Source organism: Meleagris gallopavo, chromosome 3 (assembly GCF_905368555.1).
Source record: "Meleagris gallopavo chromosome 3, MGAL_WU_HG_1.1, whole genome shotgun sequence".
In the NCBI taxonomy this organism is placed as follows: Eukaryota; Metazoa; Chordata; class Aves; order Galliformes; family Phasianidae; genus Meleagris; species Meleagris gallopavo.
In genome coordinates this window covers 43,875,343-43,900,415 of record NC_139406.1, presented here as the reverse complement: position 1 = coordinate 43,900,415, position 25,073 = coordinate 43,875,343, and the positions used below count along the sequence as shown (strand labels likewise).

General features: G+C 43.0%; 1 protein-coding gene across 1 annotated transcript in view; it reads right to left on the bottom strand.

Moving 5' to 3' along the window:
- Window positions 1-8,194: 8,194 nt before the first annotated feature.
- APCDD1 (APC down-regulated 1) overlaps window positions 8,195-25,073 on the bottom strand; it is a 30,731-nt gene continuing 13,852 nt past the window's right edge. Inside the window, exons 4-5 of the mRNA XM_085220766.1 lie at window positions 14,961-15,282; window positions 8,195-12,668 (exon numbers count right to left, since the gene is read on the bottom strand). Of these exons, the coding sequence (XP_085076892.1) occupies window positions 12,217-12,668; window positions 14,961-15,282 (774 nt within the window). The 3' untranslated portion in view covers window positions 8,195-12,216. The remainder of the gene's footprint in view (window positions 12,669-14,960; window positions 15,283-25,073) is intronic.

Sequence of the window (25,073 nt, the reverse complement as noted above, 5' to 3'; positions counted from 1 at the left end):
TTTCTGCTGGGTAGCCTGTTTGTGTGTGTCATACTTTTAGAAGGGGATTCATAACAAGTTCATTGTTCATGGCAATTTGCTGCTTGTAACAAATTTTGAAGTTTATTTGCATAAGTCTTTGGCTTAGACTGTTGTAATTGAAGCGGGAAGAGGGGGGGAAAAAAAGAAAAAAGGATCTCCATTCTGTTTGTAAAAAAACAACAACAACAACCAAACAAAAAAACAAACAAAAAAACCCCACTACAAATGGTTTCTGGCTGTTTTCAGCTACAGAAAGGATAATTATCAAACTTGTTTTGGGACAGAATAATTTGGATATCCAGCAGGTACGAATACCAGGCATGAATGTTATCAGTATATCAACAATTTGCTTGCAGTGTGCGAGAGTGTAATAATCAACCTTCTGCTCCATCCTTGGATTTTTTGGGTGTCTTCCAGGAGTCAACATTATTCTCCTTTGATTTCTTAAGGGTGCTTAATTGAAATGTACCAACTTACTGGGTCTGTAATTCCATTTTAGTAGACAATCAGAAATGTAATTTGAATGATTCAGACACTCATAATGAATTCCATGATGCAGAAGAGTTGGTATTTGCTGAGTGAGCCTTAGTTGCTCACTTCTTGAAAACAAGTCATTTGATGCAACTCTTGGCAGACTTACCCACGTTAACCATGTGTAGCTACGTTTTAAAGAATGCATTTTGGGGGTCTAAAATGCTTCCTGCACTTAATCTTAAGTCTTGCCTCATCTTCAAATGTGTCCTAAAACAGTCAGTAGTAATGCAACAAAATAGCTGTACTTTTAACTAAACATAATCCACTACAGGGAATTACTTGTGAACTGAAAAATTACGTAAGGGATGTATTCCTGTAAGTGAAGTTGTGTATGCTTTTGGACAGCTTGACTCGATGTGGTGCAGCTAAGTGTGTTAGACCTTGGTATATATGCACACGTTACCTGGCTGAGAAAAATGTTCTAGAGAAGATGTACGTTATCTTGGTTGCCTTTGATTTCTAGTGCTTTTTTCTTTTTTTCTTTTTTAAAGAAAACTATACGTCATGTTCTGTCATTTGTCTGATAAACTTTTTATAAAATCTTGCATACATGCAAGGGAAACAAATACTGTTTATCTTTTCACTTAAGCATGCAAGCTCAGATGTTTCCAATTACTTGTTCCAGTATCTGCATTCAAGTCACCTTCCATCCCAGTGACTGGAAACACTGTTAAAGTCTTGATTATTTTGGTTCTGCTGGTTCGAAATAGTGTAATTCTCCCAGTTTTTTTCTTGAAATAGAACATTAATGCATCAGACTTCCCTAGCCTGTTCCAAACTAAGTATGTTGAACACAATGAAGGCAATAAGTGTGCAGGATGTGGTTTGCCTGAGACAGAGCAGTCATTCCTGCACAGAAGGAAAAAAACAGTCCTTGGAGATCTCAAAATATTTACAGCATAGTGTGTGGAGGTTTTCAAGGGTAACTTTCAAGACTTGAGAGCAGAAAAAGGAGTCATTGCTCAATGTAGGCAACAGGTTCTGATGTCTGGCAGCAATAATGAGGTGAAAACAATGATAGAATAAGATGGAAATGAACTATTTTCATAAATACAAAACAGGTGGTCATAGAACTTGGTCATGGTTTGAGTAATGTCTTCAAAGTGAAAGTGTGCAGCGGTCTCATAACCAGTGTACTTACTGATGGTATAAGGAGACTGTCTTGGTTTCCAGTAATCCCTTCATAGCTGTATATAAAATGTAATGCTAAAACTATTTTGCTCTCAGGAGTTACTTTGGATGAGATCAACTGTATTCAGTGAATTCTGTAATATGGATTAAATTGTGTTTGTTCCTGAAATGGTTAGAACTTTTTGCTTTGTCTGCCTGCTTACTTGTGTATGTAAGCATGGGGAAATAGCCTCTGCTGCTCCTAATGACAAGATCAGGTGACAGTGCTCGTGAAGTCATGCGAGTCTAAATGTGCAACTTCAGTTAAATATACAACACAAATCCTATTTTGGCTTTTCAGAAGAACAAGATGGAGCAACTATACAGTATCAAAGTAGTATTTAAAGCTTTTCTGAACTCATCACTTTACAGAAGGGTAATGTGATTATTCAGGTGAAGAAAAAGCCTTGTTAAATAGAAAACAGAACTTCTGTAGTAATTTTGGGCACCAAATTTAATCCACAGTAAAAAAGTGTGTATGTATGAAGTTGATTTAAAAAAAAAAAGTTATTTGCATCAGTGCACAATTTATTTGTGCAATTCTACTCATTCTCTAAAAGCTGTTAGACTTTTAGAGTCTGTTGATCAGGCTTGCATGTTTTCTGCTGCTATGATTGAAACTGATTTCCATTTGAGAAGCAACCAAACATTAGCTTGAAAGTCATTGTCCTCTTGGAAGGAGAGGGGGTGGAGGGAGGAGGTGGAAGATAACATCTTGCAAAGGGGAAAGACAAAGTCAATAAGCAAAACTTATTTTTCAGGCCTTCTTCAAAGATATTAAAAGCTGAAGTGTTAATAAACCATTAAAAACTTAGTAGTGTCCTTTTTTATTATGAAACTTCTTCCTGAATGCTTATGTTCTGTAGGCTTTAGGATACCCAGTAGGTGTATGTAGGTCGCTTATCTAGGACCATTTTAAAGGTGGTCTGACTGCCCGGGGTCTGCTGGCGGATAGCACAAAGGTGGCATGGATGGAGATCGTGTGCTGGAGTGAATCTGCCCAGCACTGTGGGTGCTGAATGACTTGCCTAATTTACAGTAATCATCATGACAATCATCCTTTTTTCCTGTTTGGAGTCATAAGTGTCTGTGAGCGAGCTTGCCAGCATGAACTCTTGCTTCAATCTTGCAAGAGATGGAAGATCTTTGTGGTTACAAAGCAGCCCTCATATAGATCAGTATTGACCTGTCGTGCTCTTTGTGTTTATGGCTGGATTCAATTTCTGCATCGTGTCTTTTTAGCCACGTTTCTGTGAACATTGTACCTCACTGCCAGGTTTCAGGAGAGCCCTCCTGCCACAGAGACTCTGTCTCTGCTGGGCCCTAGGGTCTGACTTAGATGTTGGCTGAGATGGGGGGGGGTTAAATACCCATGTCAGTTTTCACAAGGGTTGGGCTCCTCTAGGAGTGACAATTGAATGAGAGTGATTTCTTTATTCCCTGTCTGACCTTCCTCTCCAGGGCATTCAAGTAATGTAACCAAGTATATAATTGCAGTTGGTCTGTTGTGCTTTTGTTTTTGGGTGCTGATTGTGGCAGGATTGCAGAAGGTAGTGGTAGTGTCATCTTTTTCCCCTTTAAATGACAAGTGGCTGTGTAGAAATGAGCTCTTGCACAAAACCATTAGTGTTTCTTCCTCCCTTTGCCGGGACAATGGTTCACACATTTGTGTAGCGATCTGCACTTGGGAACTGATTTGAGTGAAATCCAGATTTTTCATGTTTGACAAATTAAATGGTGGTACAGTCATACAGTCATCTCCCCTGCATGCTGCAGTGCCACTTTATTTAAAGCTTGGTACCTGTTTATGTAATGCTGCTAACGCTGCCAGCAGCACACTAAATCCTGGTGTGTACAGTAGCTCCTTCTGTTTCTGGCAGCAGCAGGATGTTCTTCATCCCCCTCCCTTTCCTTTAGAAAACTTTAAGAGGTGTTACGGTATGCAGGCACGTGAGACAGACAGCTATGAATGATAATAGCTAGGAGTCTCAGACACTTAAATGAAAAACGAAAGGTGACTGAAATAGTTATTAATTCTTACCTTCTAATCTCGTGTATAAGAAAAAGGCAGTGTGTCTTTTATTAATCTGCTATCATCCACGTTATGCAAAAAAACAAACAAGCAAACAAAACAACAAAGAACAAAAGCAAAACTTTAGTTTAGAAGTTCTTTTAAATGTGGCTTGCTGATGTTCATGTAAATTCGAGAGCGGAGGTGAATTCAGAGAGATTGCCCCAGGTGGTCAGTGTCCAGGCAGTACTTAAATGGCAGTCTTCATCAGTAAGACTTGCTCATCTTGATCTTTGAGATGGGGAGACTGAGGCACAAGTGCTGGAGCAAATGGTTGGGATAGGGTGATTGAGGTACAACCTCTGTTCTCTAGCATACCTCCATCTTTATCGTCAACCCTTCCTTAGTCCTCGTCTAATTTTTTTTTTTTTTTTTTTTTAATTTTCATTTCTTTAGTTTTGCTGGGTTTCCAAAGTGCTGCTTTATGTTGCGTGGAAATCTTTTGTAGGCTTTTAAAGCATCACCTCAAAGAACTAGCTGTTCAAAGAACTGCTTTTCTGTCCCTGAAGCTGTGTGTTAGGCAGAAAACATCTCTGTTAGAGGTTATTTATCGGTGGATTGTGTTCACTGGCATTATAGCCTGACCTTACTAAGGACGGCACCAAAACCGATATCCCCAAATCCAACAAGAGTAATAATGAAACCAACAAAACTAAAACCCACCTAAACATTTGGGTATGTTGTGTTGGCAGTATTTGAACATGAGCGCATAACATGGACATGAGTGTGGAGTTGGTGCTGTAGAAGAAAATAAGTAGTCCTAAACCTATACAACCACCATGGTGGTGATATGACTTGCTCTGCACTTAGGAATGGCAAATTATTTTTTCATTGCTATATTGATAGTCCAAGGACAGGTGATAAAGCTGTACTTTGATTTTTGGAGGTACTTCATCCAGAAGTGTCAAACACCTCTTCAAACCCATCCATGTTGGGCTTCTGCAGGCAAATGTGCTCCAACAGTAGGAGACTCTTAGAGGTTAAACCCACGGTTATGTGTTCTCTGGAAACTAATGAGTGCCTCACTGATAGGACAGCTTTCCAGACTGCATTACGCTCCTGCATTGGTTTGAAGGCTGGCTGAAAAAGCAGTGATGATAAGGATTTAGTAACTATCTGGATGCATGAAGATGGTGCTCTGTTCTGTAGTGTTTGAGGCAGTGCTTTGAATCATGCAAGGCAGTCCGTGGTTCATAGAGCCATGCCTTGGGAAAGCTCAGGAGAACTGACAGAAAACAAGACTGGAACCTGGGTCAAATGCAGCTCTCTGGAGCTCTCATCTGAGCCGCTAACGAGTGCAGCTTTGATAATGGAAGGGTGCTTCATAGAAGATGAAAGTAGTAGCTCATTTGCCTTGATTGCCTTGTTAATCACCTCGGGTTACTTTAAAACTTTGGAAAGATTAGATGTGGGACAGATGCCCCATATTCAAGTGGGAGCTCGGGAGTAGCTGGTATCATGTAGAGGAGGCAGCGTGGTAGGAAGAGGCAGTCATGAGAAGAGCAAAGTAGGCTGTTTCAGAAGCTGCTCTGCTGATGGCTTCCTTTTCCCAGATCTTCTCCAGGAATAGGGATTCTTCTCCATCATTAAGCATAAGTCACAGCAGCAGGTCTTTGTAAACAAGAGAATTCCAGGGGGAGGACTTTTGCTGGAGAAAAGTATAATCCCACGTGTTTGCACCCTCGCTTCTCTAACACACTGCTGAGGCACTTTGGAACTGCTGTGCTGTCATAGCTGTATAAGAGGATGGAAGGAGAAACTGATATTTGGAGCTGCTGTAGCAGCTCAAAGTATTTCCCAGACCTCTGATATTAGGGAAAAGGAACTGTAATGTTACGAGCCCATTCCTAGTGCTGTTCAGAAGTTGCATTTATAGAACTAGAGATAAAGCAGCCAAGCAAAGGTGGATGTTTTTACTAACCTACGGTATGCATACAGCTGCCTCCTGATCTCACCTATCTCCTTGCCCTGTATGGAATCAGGGAAATGGCAAGCACCTGCTTTTATAATACACAGGGTGAGCCAATAATAAGCTAATCAAGAGTTTGTCAAATACATTTGTAGCATGTATCACCTGTTTGGGAGTTTGTGTAACTCTTTGGGCACTTCTAGCGAATGTGAGATATTGCTCATTAAAAATGCTGGTAATTCCATGAGCAGCGTCCTTAAATGTAAGCTGTATATACGCATACACACACCGACCTTTCAGATGCCGTTTATATACTGGCATCAGGCGAAATACGTTGAAGCAATCCTTACGATTCGGTAGTGGCCGCCAGATGGCGGTGTGCTCTTACCGCCCACCGGCGGGAAGCAGTGCGGGCTGCGGGCGCGGCAAGGCCGGGCCCGGCGGCACCGCGTGGGGCGGTCAGTGCTGATAAGGGCTGTGCGTCATGGTGATCTTCTTCAGTTTTCCGTGAGGTGCTAATAGAAACGTGACCTGGGAGCTGGGCATCGATTTAAAGAAATCCATCAGTCGGTCTAGCAAGCCATGGATCTGGGCCCGTGATTTTTCTGTGGATGGAATTGCAGAATTTGAGTTAGTGATGGAATTAATCATAGAATCACAGAATGGCTTGGGTTGGAAGGGACCTCAAAGCCCACTGAGCCCCACCCCGATGGGGCACCACAGCTTCTTTGGGCAGCTGTGCCAGTGCCTCGCTGCCCAGAGTGGAGAATTTCCACCTGACATCTAACCTAAATTTCCCTCATTTTACTTTAAAGCCATTCCCCATTGTGCTTTCACTATCAGAGGGTATAAAATGTTGACTCCCTCCTGCTATAAGCTCCTTCAAGTATTGAGGTCTTCCCAGAGCCTTCTCCAAGCTGAACAAGCCCAGCTCCCTCAGCCTTTCTTCCCAGGAGAGATGCTCCAGCAATCTGAGCATCTTTGTGGCCCTCCTCTGGACTTGCTTCAACAGCGCTGCATCCTTTTTATTCTGTGGGCCCCAGGACTGGACGCAGTACTCCAGACAGGGCCTCACGATGGCAGAGCAGAGGGCAACAGGTGACCAGGAGAAGCAGTTCCAAACAGCTTGAACTGATCACTTTTTCTTTGTTTGAAAGCAATGCTCCCTTGCGTGGCTTTATTTTCCAACAGAACATCTTGGGAAGGGCTGTGTGGTTCCCATGGGAAAGGGCTGTGGGAGCAGTGTCAGCTTAGATAATCAGTGTTCCCTTAGCTAATGAGGATACTTGTGGTTTGATTCCTTGCAACCATCTTTTTTTCTGCCTGAGAAGAAATTTTCTTTACCTCAACTACTGTGTTCAGTTTTGGGCCTCATCCCTGGAGGTGTTAAAGAGCTGTGTGGATGTGGCACTGAGGGACATGGTTAGTGGGCATAGTGGTGGTGGGCTGATGGTTGGACTAGATGATCTTAGTTGTCTTTTCCAATTCTATTAATAATTCTATGATTATTTATTGCTTGCAGCAAATAGTAATTTTCTTTTAAATTAACAGTGAGTGCTAGAGAGAAGGAAAAAGCTCTTGGAAAATATTTCTCAGATGGGAAAAAATATGGCAAATGAATCAAATAATAAAATTCAGAGTGAGTGGTACTGTGTTTTAGTACCTACCTTTCATTTTTGTGTCAGGAGGGGTAAATTATGCCACATGGAACACACTTAGGCTTGGATTCATCTGTGCCCACAGCTTTGCCTCTCCATACAAAAGAGAAAGGAAGGCCCCTACTCTTAGACTCCGGCTGCTGCCTTTGCAGTGCCTTGTTACTGCGGGCATGCTTCCTGATGTGCAGCCTCATCATGCAGCAATCTGCTGTCGTGGTTCCAAAAATCCTGAGTCATTTCTCAGATGCAAACCTTTTGAAGCTGCTGGTGGAAGTCCCACTGGCTTCACTGCACCTCTTCTCTTTGTGCAAGTGAGGCTGTGATGAAGTGGTGCAGTGCTGAAGAAAGATGCTTTTGTTATCCCATGCCTTGCTTTCCATTCTTGGATCATTTTGGACTTTTTTCTCCTTAGAAAGTGTCCTCTCTGCTCCCTTCCCTGGGCCTTAGCCCTTAGAGCGAGGCACGTTCCATCTGCTCACAGCTCCCTTCTGACAAATGTTTTCTTTTTGTGGCAACCACACCCTTTGCACGGACATGCCACTACCCTAACCTCACGAGCTGTGGCTGTTATTGCTTGTGGTGTGCTTCCAGCCTGCAGCACAGCTCACTTTGCTCCCAGAGCCCAAGGATGAGCTGTGAGACCTGGGGCATCCCAGCTGCCTTCACCAGGGCTGCTGCCAGTGTCAAGTTTGCAGCCAAAGGCAGTAAGAAAGTAGCTTCTCTGCACAGATCCCTCAACAGAGGGATGCTGCATCCTGAGCTATCTATCAGCCTTTAGAGGTGGAGAACTAACAGATCACTGACGTGCATAAGATGCAAAGGAATCCTTCATTTTTCAATTAGGCTTTTTTATTTCAATCAATAGTTCAACAAGTGCTAAAACTTCCCCGGCAGCTTAATCTGGAACATAGAATTGAGAAGAAAAATACCTTCTATAGCTTTACAAAAATATAAAGATTTTTTTTTTTCTTTTAAATCCTGCACGTGAAGCAAGCACACTCAGCAAACTCAGCAAAACAGACACTACATTTTAAACTGCGGACCTCTGCTCAGCAAAGTGATATTCTACGCCAGGGCAGCAGGCACAATGTGTAAACGGTACAGAAACAGAGCAGGAAGACGTGGTACAGCGTTCCAATCCCTTCTATCGCTTTTTAAAACCAGAACGTCTTCAAAGAGTTTGCCTAAGAGCTTCTTCAGATTGGTCCTGCCAGTTGGTCTTCGAACAGGACATCACTGTGGTACTAAGGGGAAATGAGCATTCACTTCTTTTGGTGATCAATGAATATGCCACCATCCACTGTTTCACGTTAAAGCTGCTGAGCTTTGGGATGGGACAAGTTGCTCAGTTTGCTGCTAAGGCACTTGCTGCTTAACTCCTTTAGCAGTCAGGGCTGCCAGCACATGAGGTCAGGCTGATGGAACAAAATGAATGGAATATATTGTATCACAAATGCATATGCCGTGCGGCGGTTAATTTAGTGCCTGATGAAATGGGAAGATCAGGGGAGTTCAGTGCCTAGTTCCGCGCCTGTAACCAAGCAGAACCCTCACAGAGCACAGGGACTGACAAATAAACCGCGTGCTCTAAAGGCTGACATAACTTAGTCCAACTTGGCTTCTGTTGGCTAACAGCAAAATAAAGGGAAAATATAGACCCAAGGAGGAAAGATGGTGCAGCACATGCTAAGAATCTAAATCACAGAACTATGTTTCAAGTCAGTGATACAAATAAACCAGAAGAGCCATTGTATACCAGAGCCAAAACAAACCTGAATTGGATTATTTGCAATGCGTTATGAAGGTCTTTTTCGAGTGCTTCCTTTTTAACCATCTCTAAATGATAGGAAAAATAAATGTATTTCTTGTACAGTTTGCACAATCTGTGTCATGTTTGTATATAGTGTAGCCCCATGTCTTGGCAAACCTAGATCTTTGCAAGCCTGTGCTTCATAACAAGGATTTAACTGTTGTAGTGCACATGTGAATGCACTTTTTTGAGGTAAGAACAAGACAGGTAGTTAAAGAATCACAGAATCCTTAGAAGGGACCTCTGAGGGCCATCTAGTCCAACTCCCTTGCAGTGAACAGGGACACTAGATCAGGTTGCCAGGGCCTGATCCAGCCTCGCCTTGAAAGTCTCCAGGCATCTACTACATCACTGAGCAACCTGTTCCAGTGCCTCACCACCCTCACTGCAAAATATCTTTTCCTTGTATCTAACCTAAATCTACCTTCTTTGAGCTTGAAGTTCTCTTGAGACTGTTGTAAGACTCCTGACATTAAGCAATTAAAGCAGTAATCAGCTGTGCCCCTTGCCTTGGTGACTATGGAACATGGTGCTATGGGGTGGCTCCTTGGCATTGGGTTCAGGCCTGCTTTACTGGAACGGTCAGCCAGGACTCAGCTGTGTGTGGCACGTACATAGGGAAGGATCAGGGTTTAATAGCTCTCAGATATTTGTATTTTCCAGAGATGACACTACCTAACTACCAACTTCACCACCAACTACCTGGTTGCTGGTGAAAGAAGCTTGTCTCGTGTGGTCAAAGGAACGCCACACCAGGCACATCTTTACATGTAAGAGCTAACAGGTGCTCACTCACGCAGCTAAGTCTTAAACAGAAATGAGAAGCTAAGCCACTGTTTGAAGAGATGTGTCTGGGATCTTGAAATAGCTCGATAACGCATCTGGAGATGTGCTGGTGGATATCTGCTGACTATAAAAATGAAGTCTAGCTTGAGAAAACTAAGTCCCTTCTGGTTCTTAGGACTTGACTTGCCACAGTGAGCTGGCTTTCAGCTCCTTCTGTCAGGCTGAAGGAGAATCTATTATCTATTATTAGGTGTGTGGATGAGCACTGCTGAGTCATCCTGGCCTCTGATTCTGACTCTTGAGCTTTCATGGGCTTTCTTCAGTTTTTCATGCCTGAGAACAAGTGTGAAAGATGTGACCGATCTGGCAGCGAGAGCCTGTGGTTGTGCCTCCTCATGCTGCCTTAAAAATGGGTGAGCGGACTTTGTTCCCACTCTGTGGAAATCCCTGCCAAAGGCTGACGCCAGCTTGGAACAAACTGTGCAGAAGGCACGCACTGTGAGGAGGCAGAGAGCCTGAGTATGGCCATCTGCTGCCTGGATGGCTTTTTCCTGCTTGTTCAGCCAGGAAAACCCATGTTATCATTGTTTCCAAAGCACGCTTTTGCTCTAGCGTACAGTATGGAGACTCACCTATGTAAAGCTGAAAGCTTTATTCAGGATGAGCTTTTCCTATGACTCTGGGAATGACCCCCTTAGAAAGTTCTTCCTCCTGTAGCACAGGACTGGACAGCTGGGAGCTGTGACCTCACTCCCTGTACTTCTCTCACAGTTCCTTCTGGGAGCTAGCGTACTCATGCATATCAGTAAATGCCTCAAGGCTGAGCCATGTCCTCAGTTACTCCCCATTAATATGGGGATCGTGGTTCATCCATGACTTGCTGGCCCTGAACACCTCCCTCACCCTCTCTGCTTTCACTCGTGTCAGTATGTATATGAGGATGTATTGACCACAGGGGATATCTGCGGGTTTCAGGGCAAGCTGCTGCTTATAGAACACATCATCTGAGGGCTCTGCCTATCCAACTCTGCCAGCAATGTCTGCCCAAACCGATGTGGGTTCAAGCTTGGTGAAAACACAGTGCATGTTGGGACTGCCTAGCAAGGAGAAAAGCAGGGAGGCAGCGGCGTTCATGCAACTCCTTCTCATGGCTCTGGTAGGCAGGGCCGGTCTCCATCCATCAGACCATGAGGGTCTGCTTCCTGCTGCGTTCTTGCTCTTTAAAGTAGCAGCGGTACTGGGGCCCATGGTGGGCTTGCTGCTGAGCTGCTGAGCTTCCATCACTTATTTCTAAAAAGACCACTTACATCACTGAAACCAGGTGGATAAGTAGGGCTGCACGTCATTAGATCTGCTGCTTTCATTCACCCACCTGGTTGATACAGCACCCAAGGCACAAACACTGTGCCTTGGGGTATATAAGGCCTCATGAATAGGGCAATGGAGCACGTCACTGAAGACTTCCATCAGCAACTTAATGATGCTGTGTATATCTGACAGAAAAAATGTGGCTCCTGTCTGGCTTTAAGGGGACCTGGTTGTAACTACTCGCTAGATACATAAGAAAGTGTTGAAACAATTATGCAGCTAACGAAATTGAATGAGAAAATATTAAACCACTGGTTATCTTTACAATTTGATGACTGTAAAACAGTTTAAATTACTTGGAATATCTTTTAATTGGAGATATCAACCATTTAGCACTATCTCAGTGGAGGGCTGTTGACTTGCTGTTTCTTTCTGTGTTGTGCTGTGAGATCATGACCAGGTAAATCTGTGTGGTAAATCCATCCTATATACACGTCTCTACCAGAATCCTGAAGCCAAGAGGAAACCGCTGTCACCGATTTGTTCCATGGAGTTAAATTCTGATGAGAAACTGAGTGTTGGGCAGAGCAGTACCACAATGGTAAAATGGCAGAGACAATGAAGCAGGATCACAACGTTCACCCCAGCAGTTAAAAAAATAAAAAATAAAAGGAGACCCCCTCCCGCCCCCCAGAAGTCTGCAGTCCTAAAGTGCAATTACTTTTGTGCAGTCATGTCAGGCCAGGGATCAGACTGGATGAAGTTCAAAGCACAAACATCAAACGAGTGCCGTTCGTGATTCAGGGAGGGGGGGAAATAAGGAAAAGAACAACAGTTCTCAGGCATTCAAGTGCATCAAGAAAATAAACGTCCCTTTCTTTCTGAAGAAAAACAACCCTCAGTCTGTGGAATCCTGGCTTTGTAGTCATGAAAAATAGTTTTTTCACTTCTAGCTGAGAATGTCCCAATATGACACAGTACAAATAAACAACACCAAAGCAAGAGCTGAGGCACTGGGATGTTTTGCTGGTGCCCCGCTGCTATACAGCCGTATTTTATTCTCCTCTGGTGACTCTTCAGATCTGGGTACGGATGAAGCGCACTGAATTAAAGGCATCTGGTAGGACGTGGCTCTCTTTTCCGGTCGGTCTGGGCTGGACCCATCACTGGGTCGCTGGCCATTGTACAGCAAATACCTGCCCCTGGCATCCTGCTCCATCTTGAAGATTTCGTACTCGGTGTGAGGCAGGCGGATGCCAAGCGCGATGCAGCCATTGGTGTGGGTGACATCTTGCTGCACCCCGACTTGCCAGGAGCCCTGCGCTCCGCACTCGTTCCCATTGAAGACATTAAGCAGAGAGGCTGTGGACACATCCATTGGTGTGACCTTCATGTGGTTCACTGTGAGTGAGGAAGAGATGAACTGTTAGCAGAGGAACAGAGATGAAAGCAAAGGTGACACGCTGACATCAGCCTTATGACCCTTCTGCCTGCCCGCTCTGCACAGCATGCTCCATGTCCTCTGCAGGCACAACCTTAGCATTCAATTAATGCATGCTATGGTCACTGAGGGAAGGAAACTGCAAAATCCTTCCAAAACTGACCCCTTTGTCTCTGTTCATAACGACTAATGCTAGTGATGTCATGGAGGGTTCAAGTCAGATGTGCTGCTTAATGCATTTAGAAACCAAGGGATAAGGCTATTTTGAATACACCTCAGTGTACGTGCTGGTGCTTCCTGAATTTATGTTGGCCTGTCCTTTAATCTAACTAACAGGAATTATAGCAGCTCTGAATGATTTTCCTTAAATCTTTTTTTTTTTTTTTTTTTACATTGCAGGTGTGGCCAGCAAATCTATGCATTGTTTTACATCTCAATGTAATTACTTCTTGTAGAGAATGCATACACACCCAAACATTCAGATGGAAAAAACCTGATGGCTCCATATCTCAGTCAGAGATTGAGCAGAGCTTTACATAAATTCCAGGCAATCCTTTCCAGATAAAGCCTAGTTGAGATGCATTAAAGAGGAAATGAGAAAACTCTACTCGTATTTTATTAACATACCTATTAAACCAGAAGGAGGGCTACTTATAACCTACATTTATCATTTTTAAACACATGTAAAGCTAGGGAAACAATAATTTTCAATTGGAAAATTTGTAAAATACCACATTCTCTATATATTATCTGTCCGTTTTTTTTTTCATGACTTAAGTATTTCTGAATGATGGGGACCTTATCTAAACAGTGGCTGCAATATCAAACAGATATGTTGCAGCTTCTAAGTTGCTTCAGGTGTGTTAAGTTTTACTTTTCTGCTGAGTTTAAGAAGCTGGGAAAAGCCAAACTGAATGGGCCTGTGGAAGCTGAACAGAGATTCTTTGTGTGCTTTTAGTACTGTATCAAGAAAAAAATTCCAAATGGATTGCTGCTGCCCAAAACAGAAGTAAATAACCAACCCTCATGCCTCCTAACACACCAAACTCCCAGATTCTTTTGCAGGTCATTAACAATGTGCATGTCTTTTTATACTTGGAAATTTTTTTCTGAGGTTTTATAAGAAGATATTTGATTCAGTGGCTCAATACTTGTTGTCCTGGCTGGCATAAGAGATAATCTATAGAGAGCGACCTGAAAGTTTTACTGGAAAAAAATCAGTGACTTTGTTTTGTGAGGCAAGCTGGCATATTATAGTCATGAAATTCAAGCAAAAACTGGAGCTGAGCTGGAATGTATTGCATACAACTAAGAAGAGCAAAAGCTCCGACAGGCGAGGATATCCTGCCTCCTATGGAATTCCCAGATCAGTACATCCTTTCTTATAACTACTTTCCTAAGTTGGACACATGGAGAAAGCTATATGCTTCTCACATGGTAATTAAAGGAGGAGGAGAGGAGCCTACAGCGTGCTTGGGATTTTAACATGCTCTGCTGAGGCTGGTGCAATGGAGGGATGTTTTGTTTTGGAGATGTTTGCTTGTGTAAGTGGTTAAAATCACTGAGCTCTTTTTGAGCAGGCTGCCATGAGGCTGTTGGTATGAAATGACTTTTCAGCTGCAGGGACCTGGAAAGTGTCACTGAGTGCCGCTTCCTGGAGAACTTGAGGGGGTTCACTTAGATACATCTAGTCTGCACTGTGGTGGGATTAATCAAAGCTGGCTTTGGAGACATCCCTACATGCTCTAGGCCCTTGGAAGCTGATGAAATGACACACACTGCTGTATCTGTCTTCCCAGAAAATTATTTATATCATTTATGGCCATTTTCTGTCCACTGAAGGAGCCCTAGGACATGGATCTAATCTTGAGAATTTTGATTAGATGCTTGATATCTGGCTACTGGACTCCAACAGGTACTGATGCAAGGTCTTACTTTATTATGTCTTACTTAGAGATTTCTGTTTTTTGCCTCAAATGAACCATAGAATGATAGAAGGGCTTTGGCTGGAAGGGACCCCAATGATCATCAAGTGAGTATTGCCTCAGTGGCAAAAAATGCCATGCAGCTAGACAGTTTGGCTGGGTGCTCACAGAAAGCCTTCCAAAAGAGTCTCCCATTACATAACTCCGAAGAATAATCATAAAATAGTCCCACAAGTAACAACAGAACTAAGTTGTTAGCCACTGAATTGTGGTGAGCAAGCTCTGCTTTGGTCCCCAACTACATGGCTACCTCTGCCCCCACACTACCTTTGAAGACAAACTCCGTTCCGCCCATCACTTTGGCCGAGTGCACTCCTCGGCTGTAGCGGCCTTTGGCATAGATGGTGAAGGTGGGATGCTTGCAGATGGGGTCTGAGTAGTGGTAGTAGTGGCCCTCCCAGGTGTTGTTGTTGTCATGGAAGATGAAGTGCCGCGTGAGGAAGAGGACCTCCGGCCGCACCTCACAGCGCTGGCTCACCCACTCGCCGTGCAGCCCGATGGTCAGGTCTGCCTTGGGGGGCAGGATGGGTGGGTGGTGCTCATCTGAGCGGTAGATGATTCTGCACGCAATGCACGTGCGGTCATGGTTCTGAAAGAAAGCAGAGAGGAACTCTCATGAGGTGCCATCTGCAAACAAGGGCAGATAACCAGGGCATTTGTTTCGAGCTGTTTCAAGCAGGAGCACAATTAGGAGATTAATTCCCAAATATAAAGTGGACATTTTAGTTCAGCTTTTGATTGAATCTAGAAAAGGCTAACCGTATCCTTCAGTCACACAAGACGTGGTCAGACTGTAACTTACTATGTAAGAGACTTGATGAGTCTCATGTTAGAAATTATTACCTTTGTTCAGCTCTTTGCATCAGTTGTTAGCTTTGGTACTGCAGATGGACACGGGTGTCTTAAGTATGCTCTTCACATGGGCAGCAGCCTGGGAGAAGAGCCACCTGCTATTTTAGGCCTTGTCAGCTTTCCTGAGCACCAACTTTTGAGACATTCCCTTTCTCTATCTAGCAAAGTCCCAACTGTAGCCTCTGCAGATTTTCCTCTCCATGTCAGGCATGTGACCCTGCTGACAGCAGCAAGGATAGGGAGATGTGAGTGAGCCTGTACAGAGCCTATGGTGCTCCAGGAAGCAGACAGCCTAGTGTTGCTGAACATGGTGAAAGCTTTATGGCTCCTTCCAGCAAGTGTAGGGTTTGCAGAGTCTGTCAGGCTCGATGACGGCTTGCTGCTGAACTGCTCTGTTGAGCGCAAGCCTCTGGAAACCAAGCGTCCCAGTTTCCATGTCCGTGAGAGTTGAGGGTGTTTCACAATGTGCAGACAGGGCCTCTCAGAAGTACTGCCCACTGTGCCCTGGCATGGGAGTATGACCTGGTGAGTTTCCTCACATCACCTCGTCAGTTTGAGCAGCCACTGGAGAAAGAGATGTGTACAGAACAAATACTTTTTCTTCACGTCCCTATCCAGCTCTCTTCTCTGCAATCTCTCTGAGCTCCTCTCATTATACAGATGCTCAAATTCATCACTAATACTTCAAGGTCCACATGTGCCACTATGGAGTCAGCATTTCTCCATTTGCTATCTTCAGCTTACAGCACACCTTAAGATTCACAGTTACACATAACACAATGATATGATTATAGGTAGCTTCAGAGAATCAACGCATGACTCAGGCAATATATCCCTCTTGCATATATTAAATAGTGTATATGTTTGCCTTCTCTTCAGATTACGTAGACTCAGAAAGTCAGTAAAAATCAGTAAGTCTGCTGCTAGATTCACTGGGATGTAGACTAATGGTCTGTGTACAGAATGACAAGAAATCATACAATGGCTTGGGTTGGAAGGGACCTCAAAGTCCACCCAGTCCCACCCCGTGCCGTGGCCAGGGCTGCCTCCCAGCAGCTCAGCTGCCCAGGGCCCCATCCAACCTGGCCTTGAGTGCCTCCAGGGATGGGGCACCACAGCTTCTCTAGGCAGCTGTGCCTGTTAAATGGTGTAGCCCAGATTCATCTGAACCAGTGTTGGCCCACAGACCAGCTTTGAGGAGGAGGCTGGACTTGCTGCCTCCAGCAAAACTGCATGGTCACTATGTTACTGAAGCGGACTATTCCTTCCCTTTGCGGAGCCTGTTAAGTAATTTTAAAATTCATGTTTCAGCATCTGCAAATGGATAGAAGGACCATAAGAATATATAGAAAGACCAAAGAATGTTGAACTGAGTAAATGCAGCCGAAATGCAAAGTCATGGCCTGAACCAGTGATTGAGCACCTGGTGGAAGGCAGGGCCAACCCAGGGGAGCTCAGGTGCATACAATGCCCCTGAGTGACTGGAAGAGGTGGAGTCAGGATCCTCTCCTTCTCAGACCTTGTTGGCAGTGGAGGCAAGGGCATCTTGTTGGAGATCCATGACTATTTGAGGTCTTCCAAAGGTAAGCAGCTTTTTTCTTTGCTTCTGCATTTGGGTTTGTTCTCTTGTTGCAGCCAAAGACATCCCACTACTATTGCTGTACTTTCCATCACGTTATAGTGTTACAGTAAGTGAAATGGAACTGGCAAAGTTGGCATGGTTTTGTGGCATTGTAACTAAAATCAGAGGCTAGTGCAAAATATTTAGTTCTCGTGGGCACCAAAGACACTAGTAACACACAAAGATTGTGAAACTGGGGTGTTAGAATCTGAAACTGCAGGTTTCAATTTGGGTTTACTGATGGTCAAGAGAAGAATCAAGAGTCGGTATGGCTTCCTATTTTGCTCCAGATTTCTTGCGTGGCTTTCCCATGTGACTTGATCTCAGTTCATACTAACAGACAATTACAGCTTTTTTGTTTGATGTAGGTTAAAGACTGTGAGCTGTCAGCAGACAGAAATTTTAGGTGCTGTAAGCAGGTGAATAAATTAATAAATCAAATGTAGCTTAATGTAACAAACTTCCAAGCGCAATATGACAGAAGTCCACTGTCTTCCTTTCTCTTTGTCTGCATTAGACTCACCAGGTTTAATCTGCTGTCTTGTTTGGGACTTATCAAACTGGTTGTTGAACTCTGCCTTTCTTTGGAGGTTGTCAAGTCTCTTTCTTTGGAAAGTGGTCTGGTTTCACAGAACTACAAAATTTGGCGGTGTCCTTGCTCAGATACCTGAAGTAAGCTGAGCCAGGTGCCTACCTCACACTTGTTCCTCCAGTGTTGCTATCCCACAGTGGAGCAGATGAATGCCACAGCTCCCTAACTAATAATTTATCATTGTGTTTGTCCCACTAGCATGACGGAAAGCAAGATGGGGAAAAGACAGCGTTACAGGAATAAGTGTTTCTGTTGCCTTTCTTCAAAACCTGACGAAAAACAGAAACCCTTCTTGTTGTCTTCCTGGTCACTCTTGAGTGTCTGTGAGATTTCTCTGTTGTTTTTCAAATTTAGTGCATGGACAAGAAGGAGTCTTCAATCAGGAAGGACTACCAAGCATAAACATTCATTTTGCCATTTCTGGAGCAGTGGATTTAGGTTCCATCTCTCCCCTCCACCGTTAATACCCATTTGAATTATGAGCCAAGGCTCTGATGCTGGGCAGAGAGTATTATCATCGCTTCATGTCTTCTCCATCACAGTGAGGTTGCAAAAGGTGCAGATGAGTCCCACCTGCAGCTGCTTGGTCCCCTGTGCTGTCTCTTGGCTGTGGCAAGTGGTACAGTGGGTAGAAGGCTCATGGAGCTCTGTAATGCAAATGAGTATGTAATTGTGAGCAGTCCCTTTCTCCTTATCAGGAGTGGGCTCATGTCCTGAGGCACAAGGATGAGTTATTTCCCCAATCTTGCAAAACTCATGCAAAAGGAATACACGGCTCTCCTTATGCTACTGCTGTGGGTGGAGGGGATTCCTTGGACAAACTCAAGGAAGGTCCAGGCTAACTCAAATCAATGTGAAGTCTAGCAGTACAAATATTTCTCTGTAGTTCATCTGGCTCTTTGACCTCTGTGGGCTGTATCCTGAATGATGATAACTTCTAATTTCCAAGGACTGTGCCAGCTATGATGGCCTGGCTGGCTGCTCTATTAATGAAGGTTCACACTGCTTACCTTTCAGTTACTGGAAATGCACCTAGATGATGTGGCTGAGGCTGCAAGAAGGACAGGGAGAGGCTGGGAAAGTGAGGAGGGGAAGCAGCAGTATCCCTTCCACTCCAGTGCCTTGCTGATTTGATGTGGGGTACAGCCTGATGAGATACCTAAATGTATCACTTTTCTGACATTAGTGCTTGAACCTAAGCCTATGTAAACCTTCTTCACTCTGATTCTATCTCCCACAGAGTTGCAAACTTCTCAGTGGAAGAATATGCCACATGTAAAATTCCTCAGTACAATTTCTGTCCAAGACATGAGAAAGATCTGGTTTTCTTAAGAGACAATTGGACTTAATTATGTGTAATTTATGCTTATCAATTGACCATATTTTTTCAGTGTTGCTTTTTTTAAATCAACTGCTCTTGACTCTTAATTACATTGGCTAAGGCCTTGCAAATCACTCCCTTTCCATTTGTCTCAGGAAAGATTAATCTCTAAAAACAGACGTTCAAAGAAAATATGGAACAGAGGCAGAGACATTTGAGTCCAAACACGATTAAGTACACTCAATAAAAAGCTCATTTGGGCATGACATAAACTAGAAAGCAATAAAGTGATCAGTGGACAAGATGAACATCTGTTTTATGTTTGGGATATCCTAGGTGTACAGTGCAGTATTTCTAACACCAAGGTCTTGCTAAAAGGAACAGCCCATGAAATGGCTGCTGCCCAATGACGGGCAAAGGGAAGGTGCCTCCAAGCAGCTTCCAGAGCTGATCCGTGCAGGCCCAATTCCTCATTCCCTGGGTGCTTCTCTGAAGCCAACTTCTGAATTAATCCATGAGGCCACGTGGGTTGAAATGAGCCCAAATCTCTGGCTGGAAACTCAGTTCTTGTACTTGGGGAGAAAATAGTTTATGACCTGAAAATTTCCAGCAACATTTTTCCTTATCCCTCTCTCCTGCTGCCTCAACTGAAGTGGTAACAGGGCCAGGCTGCTCTGGAAGCCAAGGAGGGAGATTTCTAATAAAAAAAGCAAACAAGGATGAGGTTACTTGATCTTTTTCCCAATTGCTGTGGATAGTCGGAAACACAAACCTTCTCAGCATATCCTACTTTTTAAATTCCATGTGATTCTGTGGCTGCCTAGGTCTAACTCTCCTCTCATTAATTTATAGTATTTGTTGCAGTCTAGGATAAAAAAATAAAAGAAATCCATCATGCAACCAGGACGAGTTCTCTGCTAAAACGGAATTTGGATAGCATGTGGAAACATTCTTCTGGAAGGTGTTCTAGTTTTATTTGAACACCTTTGCATTCTGACCCTGTTGTTGTCCAAGATATCTGTGAACCAAATGTACAGAGAATCTACCCTCCCCTCATGATTAAAGCAGAAGCTGAACTCGGTGCTTAATATCAAGGAGTGGACTTGCAGGAGGTACTTCAAGTTGTATTTAGGGACCAAACAAACAAGCACTGAAAAGAAAGAGGAGTTTGAAAATATATTTAACTGAACACCCTGTTCAAACACATTTGCTCCCTCCTCTACCCATTTATGTTTTTTTTATGCTGAAAATGTGTCTGTATCTCAATTAAAAAATTTAAAAGCACTATTTGTCTGGAACAGCTCCAACCATAGCTCAACATTTTCCCTGCAGAATGCAGTGCATTCCTACTAGAAAAGATTGGAAAAAAATAATCTGACACTTTCTCATCAGATTCTTATTAAAATGATGTGAAAATAATGAATATATACAATCTGGAGGAGGAGTGAAACAAAGCAAAATGCTTTTTCTGATATTTTTTTTTTTTTTTTTTCAGTGATAAGTGAATGTCTATTTAAAAAAAAAAAAAGAGAAACATTTTTAGGGGCTTTCTGGGTATTTTTAATGAAGAACTGTGACCATTTTCTGACAAGTTCTCTCTGTCATCACTTACAGTGGCAAGCAGTTGATATTTAGCCATACCAGATACATTAAGACAAAGGCCTAGCAGGCAGTGATGTGTTACGGTAAGCTCTTAAACCATCCAGAAGTACAGCAACTTTTTCAATAGGCCTGGTACTACAAGAGACGAGGGACTGGTATTATTTGGAGTTCTCTCAAGTAGAGGAAAAGGAGCTGACAAAGAAGTGGTGAACCCAAGCAGTTTTCTCAGTAGCAATTCTGCATTTGCAAGACCTTTTAAGCTTATAAGAAATTACACATCAGTTTCCTAAAGGAATTTGTGAAATTGCCTCACCTTTTCTTTTTAGTTGAAGCCACTGCATAGTGGACGCATCCTTCCTAACCCATAAGTTGGTTAGGAGATTCCAGCATCTGTTCTGCCACAGTATGTATTCTTTGTGGTTAGCTCTGCTATCTTTGGACTCCTCCTCACCCTCCTTCCCTCCCAGTAATGCTAATGTCAAACTGAAGCCCAACCCTGAAACCCTTGGCAGAGCTGTAGCTTCCTTCTGCAGAGTCTCTCTAGGAACCTTTCAACTTTCAGTTTTTGTTCAAACTCAGATAGATATTCTGTCTGGCTACTCTAAATGCACTCATCCCTCCCTTATCATGTACCACTGTCAGCTGGGTCTGTTCCCTCTGCTGGGCTGCTGTCATCTGTCCTGCTCAGTGACAATACCTTGTAAAGTCATGTATTTCCCATTTTTCTAGCAATATCCTGCCCTTCCAGTCATGTACTGACATTAAAAGTATTTCCACAACACTCTGCTGCTGCTGTTTTATTATCCACATCAGCGCAGGTGCAGCATGGAAAGCTTCTTCGGAAGACTAAGGTTCCCAGCTGGCACAGAGCCATCTTTAGCCAGCACTGATTTGCATTGGTTACTGATACATGGTCTTGTTTGTGGTTAGATGCATGGTCTTGTTTGTGGTTAGAAAAGGTTGGGTTGCATTTACATTGTATTGTGGGTGGCAAAGGCTAGCACAAGCCCCACGGCAAGGTGGAGATGCTCCTAACCAGCATATGGGGCAGCCCAGGCTCCAGGTATCCAAAAGTTCACGTTTCTCTTGTGTTGGGTGATTCCTTGTTAGGGCTGATCCTTACTATGAGGAAAACTATTGATGAAGAAAGGAAAGAAAATGTTTTAGCTCTTATCTCTCACATTCACCTGAATGCTGCATGTCATGGGAAGGGCACACAGAACTGGAACAAAGCATGTCTGGATAGGATGCTAGGAAAAGGTGTCAATTCAAGTAAAAACTCAGAAAAGACACTGCCAAGGAGCCGAGTCTACCCAAAGGACACTTCTACAAATTGCTCAGTGTAGTATCAAGCTCCGCTCCTCCACCGCTCTAGATAAGAGACCGGACAGCGTTTTAACAAATGGCTGCAATCACTTTTGTGTTAGAGAGAGATAATTTGCAGGCTTTCCATGACCTCATACAAAACGAAGTTGGCGAACGTGCATTAGGCTGGCTCTGGGGAGTTGAAAAGCACAGCTGACACAGTTATAATTCAGCCTGCCAAAGGGAATGAAGAATAACAAAGATTTAAAACTTTAATTAAAAAATCTTGAAGCAAATGAAATTCTGGGGAGAGCAGTAACTCCTTTGCAGGGCTGTCAGTTTGGGATTTCTTTTGGTGTGGAACAGAAGAGCTGCATGCCGGAAGGAGGGTGGAGATGCGTTGGGAGTTATCTGCAAATGTGTGCTTGTGTCTTTTCAGATATTGAGGAACAGCTTTTATTAACTGTTCCTATGAAGAGAAAGATAGTGAAGGAATCTGAAGGCACTATCGTTACACAGCTGTCTGATCTATCATGTTGATTCCATTGCACAACCCTGCATAAAACTGAAATACAACCAAAATGAAAAACAAGAGTCCTCTGCTTGTTCCTTTCCGGTATAAGGTCTATGCAAAAGATGGGAACAAAGATAAAAAAAGGCCTTTTCTCAGATGAATTTACTTGCATGTCCTCTATCCCACTAAGATGATACTAATTTGTAGCGACATGAATATTTTGGGAAGTATAAAAAAAAAATTCCAGGAAAACATGAAGCAACATACTGAATGTCCATTTTCAGGAACAGATATTTCAAAGTTATGCTGTGTTATGCCTTCAGAAAGCAACTTACATAAGCTTCTGAAATGCATAGTAATATTACTAGCGAGTCCTTCGTTGCTGCTTACGAAAAGTAATTACAATTAGGTGCCAACAGAATCAGGGTGTCATTAGGTTAGATGTATTTGCTGAAGGGCCTTCTTTTATTTTGCATACTTAAACAGTTAATTTTTATCTGTGGCACTGTATTTGTGTTGGAGCAGACTTTTACTGCAGTTGAAGAACAGACAGTGACCCACAAAGAGAAATATGGTTTTAAACGCAACACAGCTCTGGAAGGTTCAGTTAGAAGCTCTTTGATTCTCTTATCTCTGAAGTGCATCATACACACTGTTGCTGTTCATAAACCTGGAATTAACCTATTTGAACATTCTTCTGATATTCTTTTTTTGCTCCCCTCATAATTTCCCTAAGAGTCTTTGGCCAGTAATAATTAACAAAAGAAACCCTTCAAGTGTCGGCTTAATCCAGAAGTCTAGAAGTCTCTTAATCTAGAAGTCTCTGGCAAACAAAGCGGTTTTGTCCTCCAAAATTATACTTTTTGGTTGAGATAATCTTTTGCCTATTTCTCGGAGGCACTTCACACGTTTAACATCTATTCACTCATGCTTGGATTCGCTTGGGAGCTCCTCCAGTACATCACATTCCCCTACAGCTGAAGTAACTGAGTTTCAAAGAGTTGAACACCCGATTTGTCAAAAGCTCAAAAAACCTTGAGCACTTTGTTCTTTCACCCCCTGGCTAAAGCAAAAATCAAGCACCAGCCTCCATATGTAGAATCTGCATTAGCTGCAAAGGCAGCTTCCAATGGTGAATAAACTTGTCAGAACTGACAACTTGGGAATCTTTTCCATGTGGAAATCTTACTGAAAGCGTGGGGCCAGCAAATGTTTGAGCATGGCAAAGGCAGAAGGAAGGTTATTCTAGCATGTTTTAGGACTCTTGTGATGTTCCAGCCTAATTCCTAAATAACGATCTAACCAGAATGTCCTGGCATCGCAGCCATGGTCTGATTTTACTGTCAGTATCTGTCATCATCTCAGTCAGATGATAAAACAGCACAAGGAGTTCTTTGTTTACAAAACTATTTCTGAGGCAATCAGATATGAAATTAGCACGCCAGTACTGGTGTTGTAAACATTCCTGGCATTTTAAGCACACACTTTGAACGAATAATGCATTCAAGACTTCCTTTCCTACAAGTACTTGTATGAATTTGCAAATAAGGTATGAATTTATGACCAGTCAGCCAGGCTTGGTGTTGCCCTCATCCATGTTTCTTTTTGTACAGCACAGGCGATGACACTGCCAAGAAGTTCCACCACCCTGCCCTTTTCACCAGCGTGCTCTCTCCTGCTGGCTAAAGAGCCTGAGCATGCACTAGCATGAATCCCTTTTTAAACACCCTACCTCAAGGCACATCAAAGACTTTCAGCCCACTTCATCAGCAAGTTCTAATTCATACCTTGAGCAAGGCTGGAGGACTGCTAAGATAAATGTATGTAGCGAACTATTAATCAGCTGCTCTTAGGAACTTCCATGTATTTTACAAGAGGAATTTGTTTAAGGTATGCTCTTATCTAAGAGCATTTGTAAAGCTTTAGGAGATGACATATTAGATATTTTTAAAAGCTCCCTGATTTTATATGAACACTTGAGATACGGTAATCTGTGAAATTATTCAGATTTGTAGCTCAGCATAAAGCTGTCTGGTTTTTGGACGGCCCTTTTGATTTACCACCATGTGGTGAAATCACTGCAGGAGTTTGGAGACGGTCCAATTCTATTTGTTTAAAGTCCGGATCATGTGGCTTTGGCATTCCTAGCATATCCAGCAATCATTTGCTTTTAATTACCATTCATTTCAACCACATAAGTAATGAATGTGGCTACTGCATCCAACTTACAGGCTGTGTAAACTCTTGAGTGGGGTGGAACTTTCTTCTATATAGAGGCTTAACTATAAATTTAACTCAAAACGTGAATCCTCTTAGCTTATTTTAGGCAGGTCTTTATTATAAGTATAAAATAAAAATAAATAAAAAGGAAATGAAAAAAGCCTTAAATGAAAGATTCCACACAATACACCTGATTCACTTCAGAAGTAATTTCCTGGCCTCCCCAACCTCTTGGTATGACTGCAAAAACCTAAAAGAAAAACAAGTTGATTTAACGTTTCTATTTATTCATGGTGTCCAGTTTCCAGAGGAGTCTGTGACTTGTAGTTTTAAACTCAATTTAGCATTTAAAC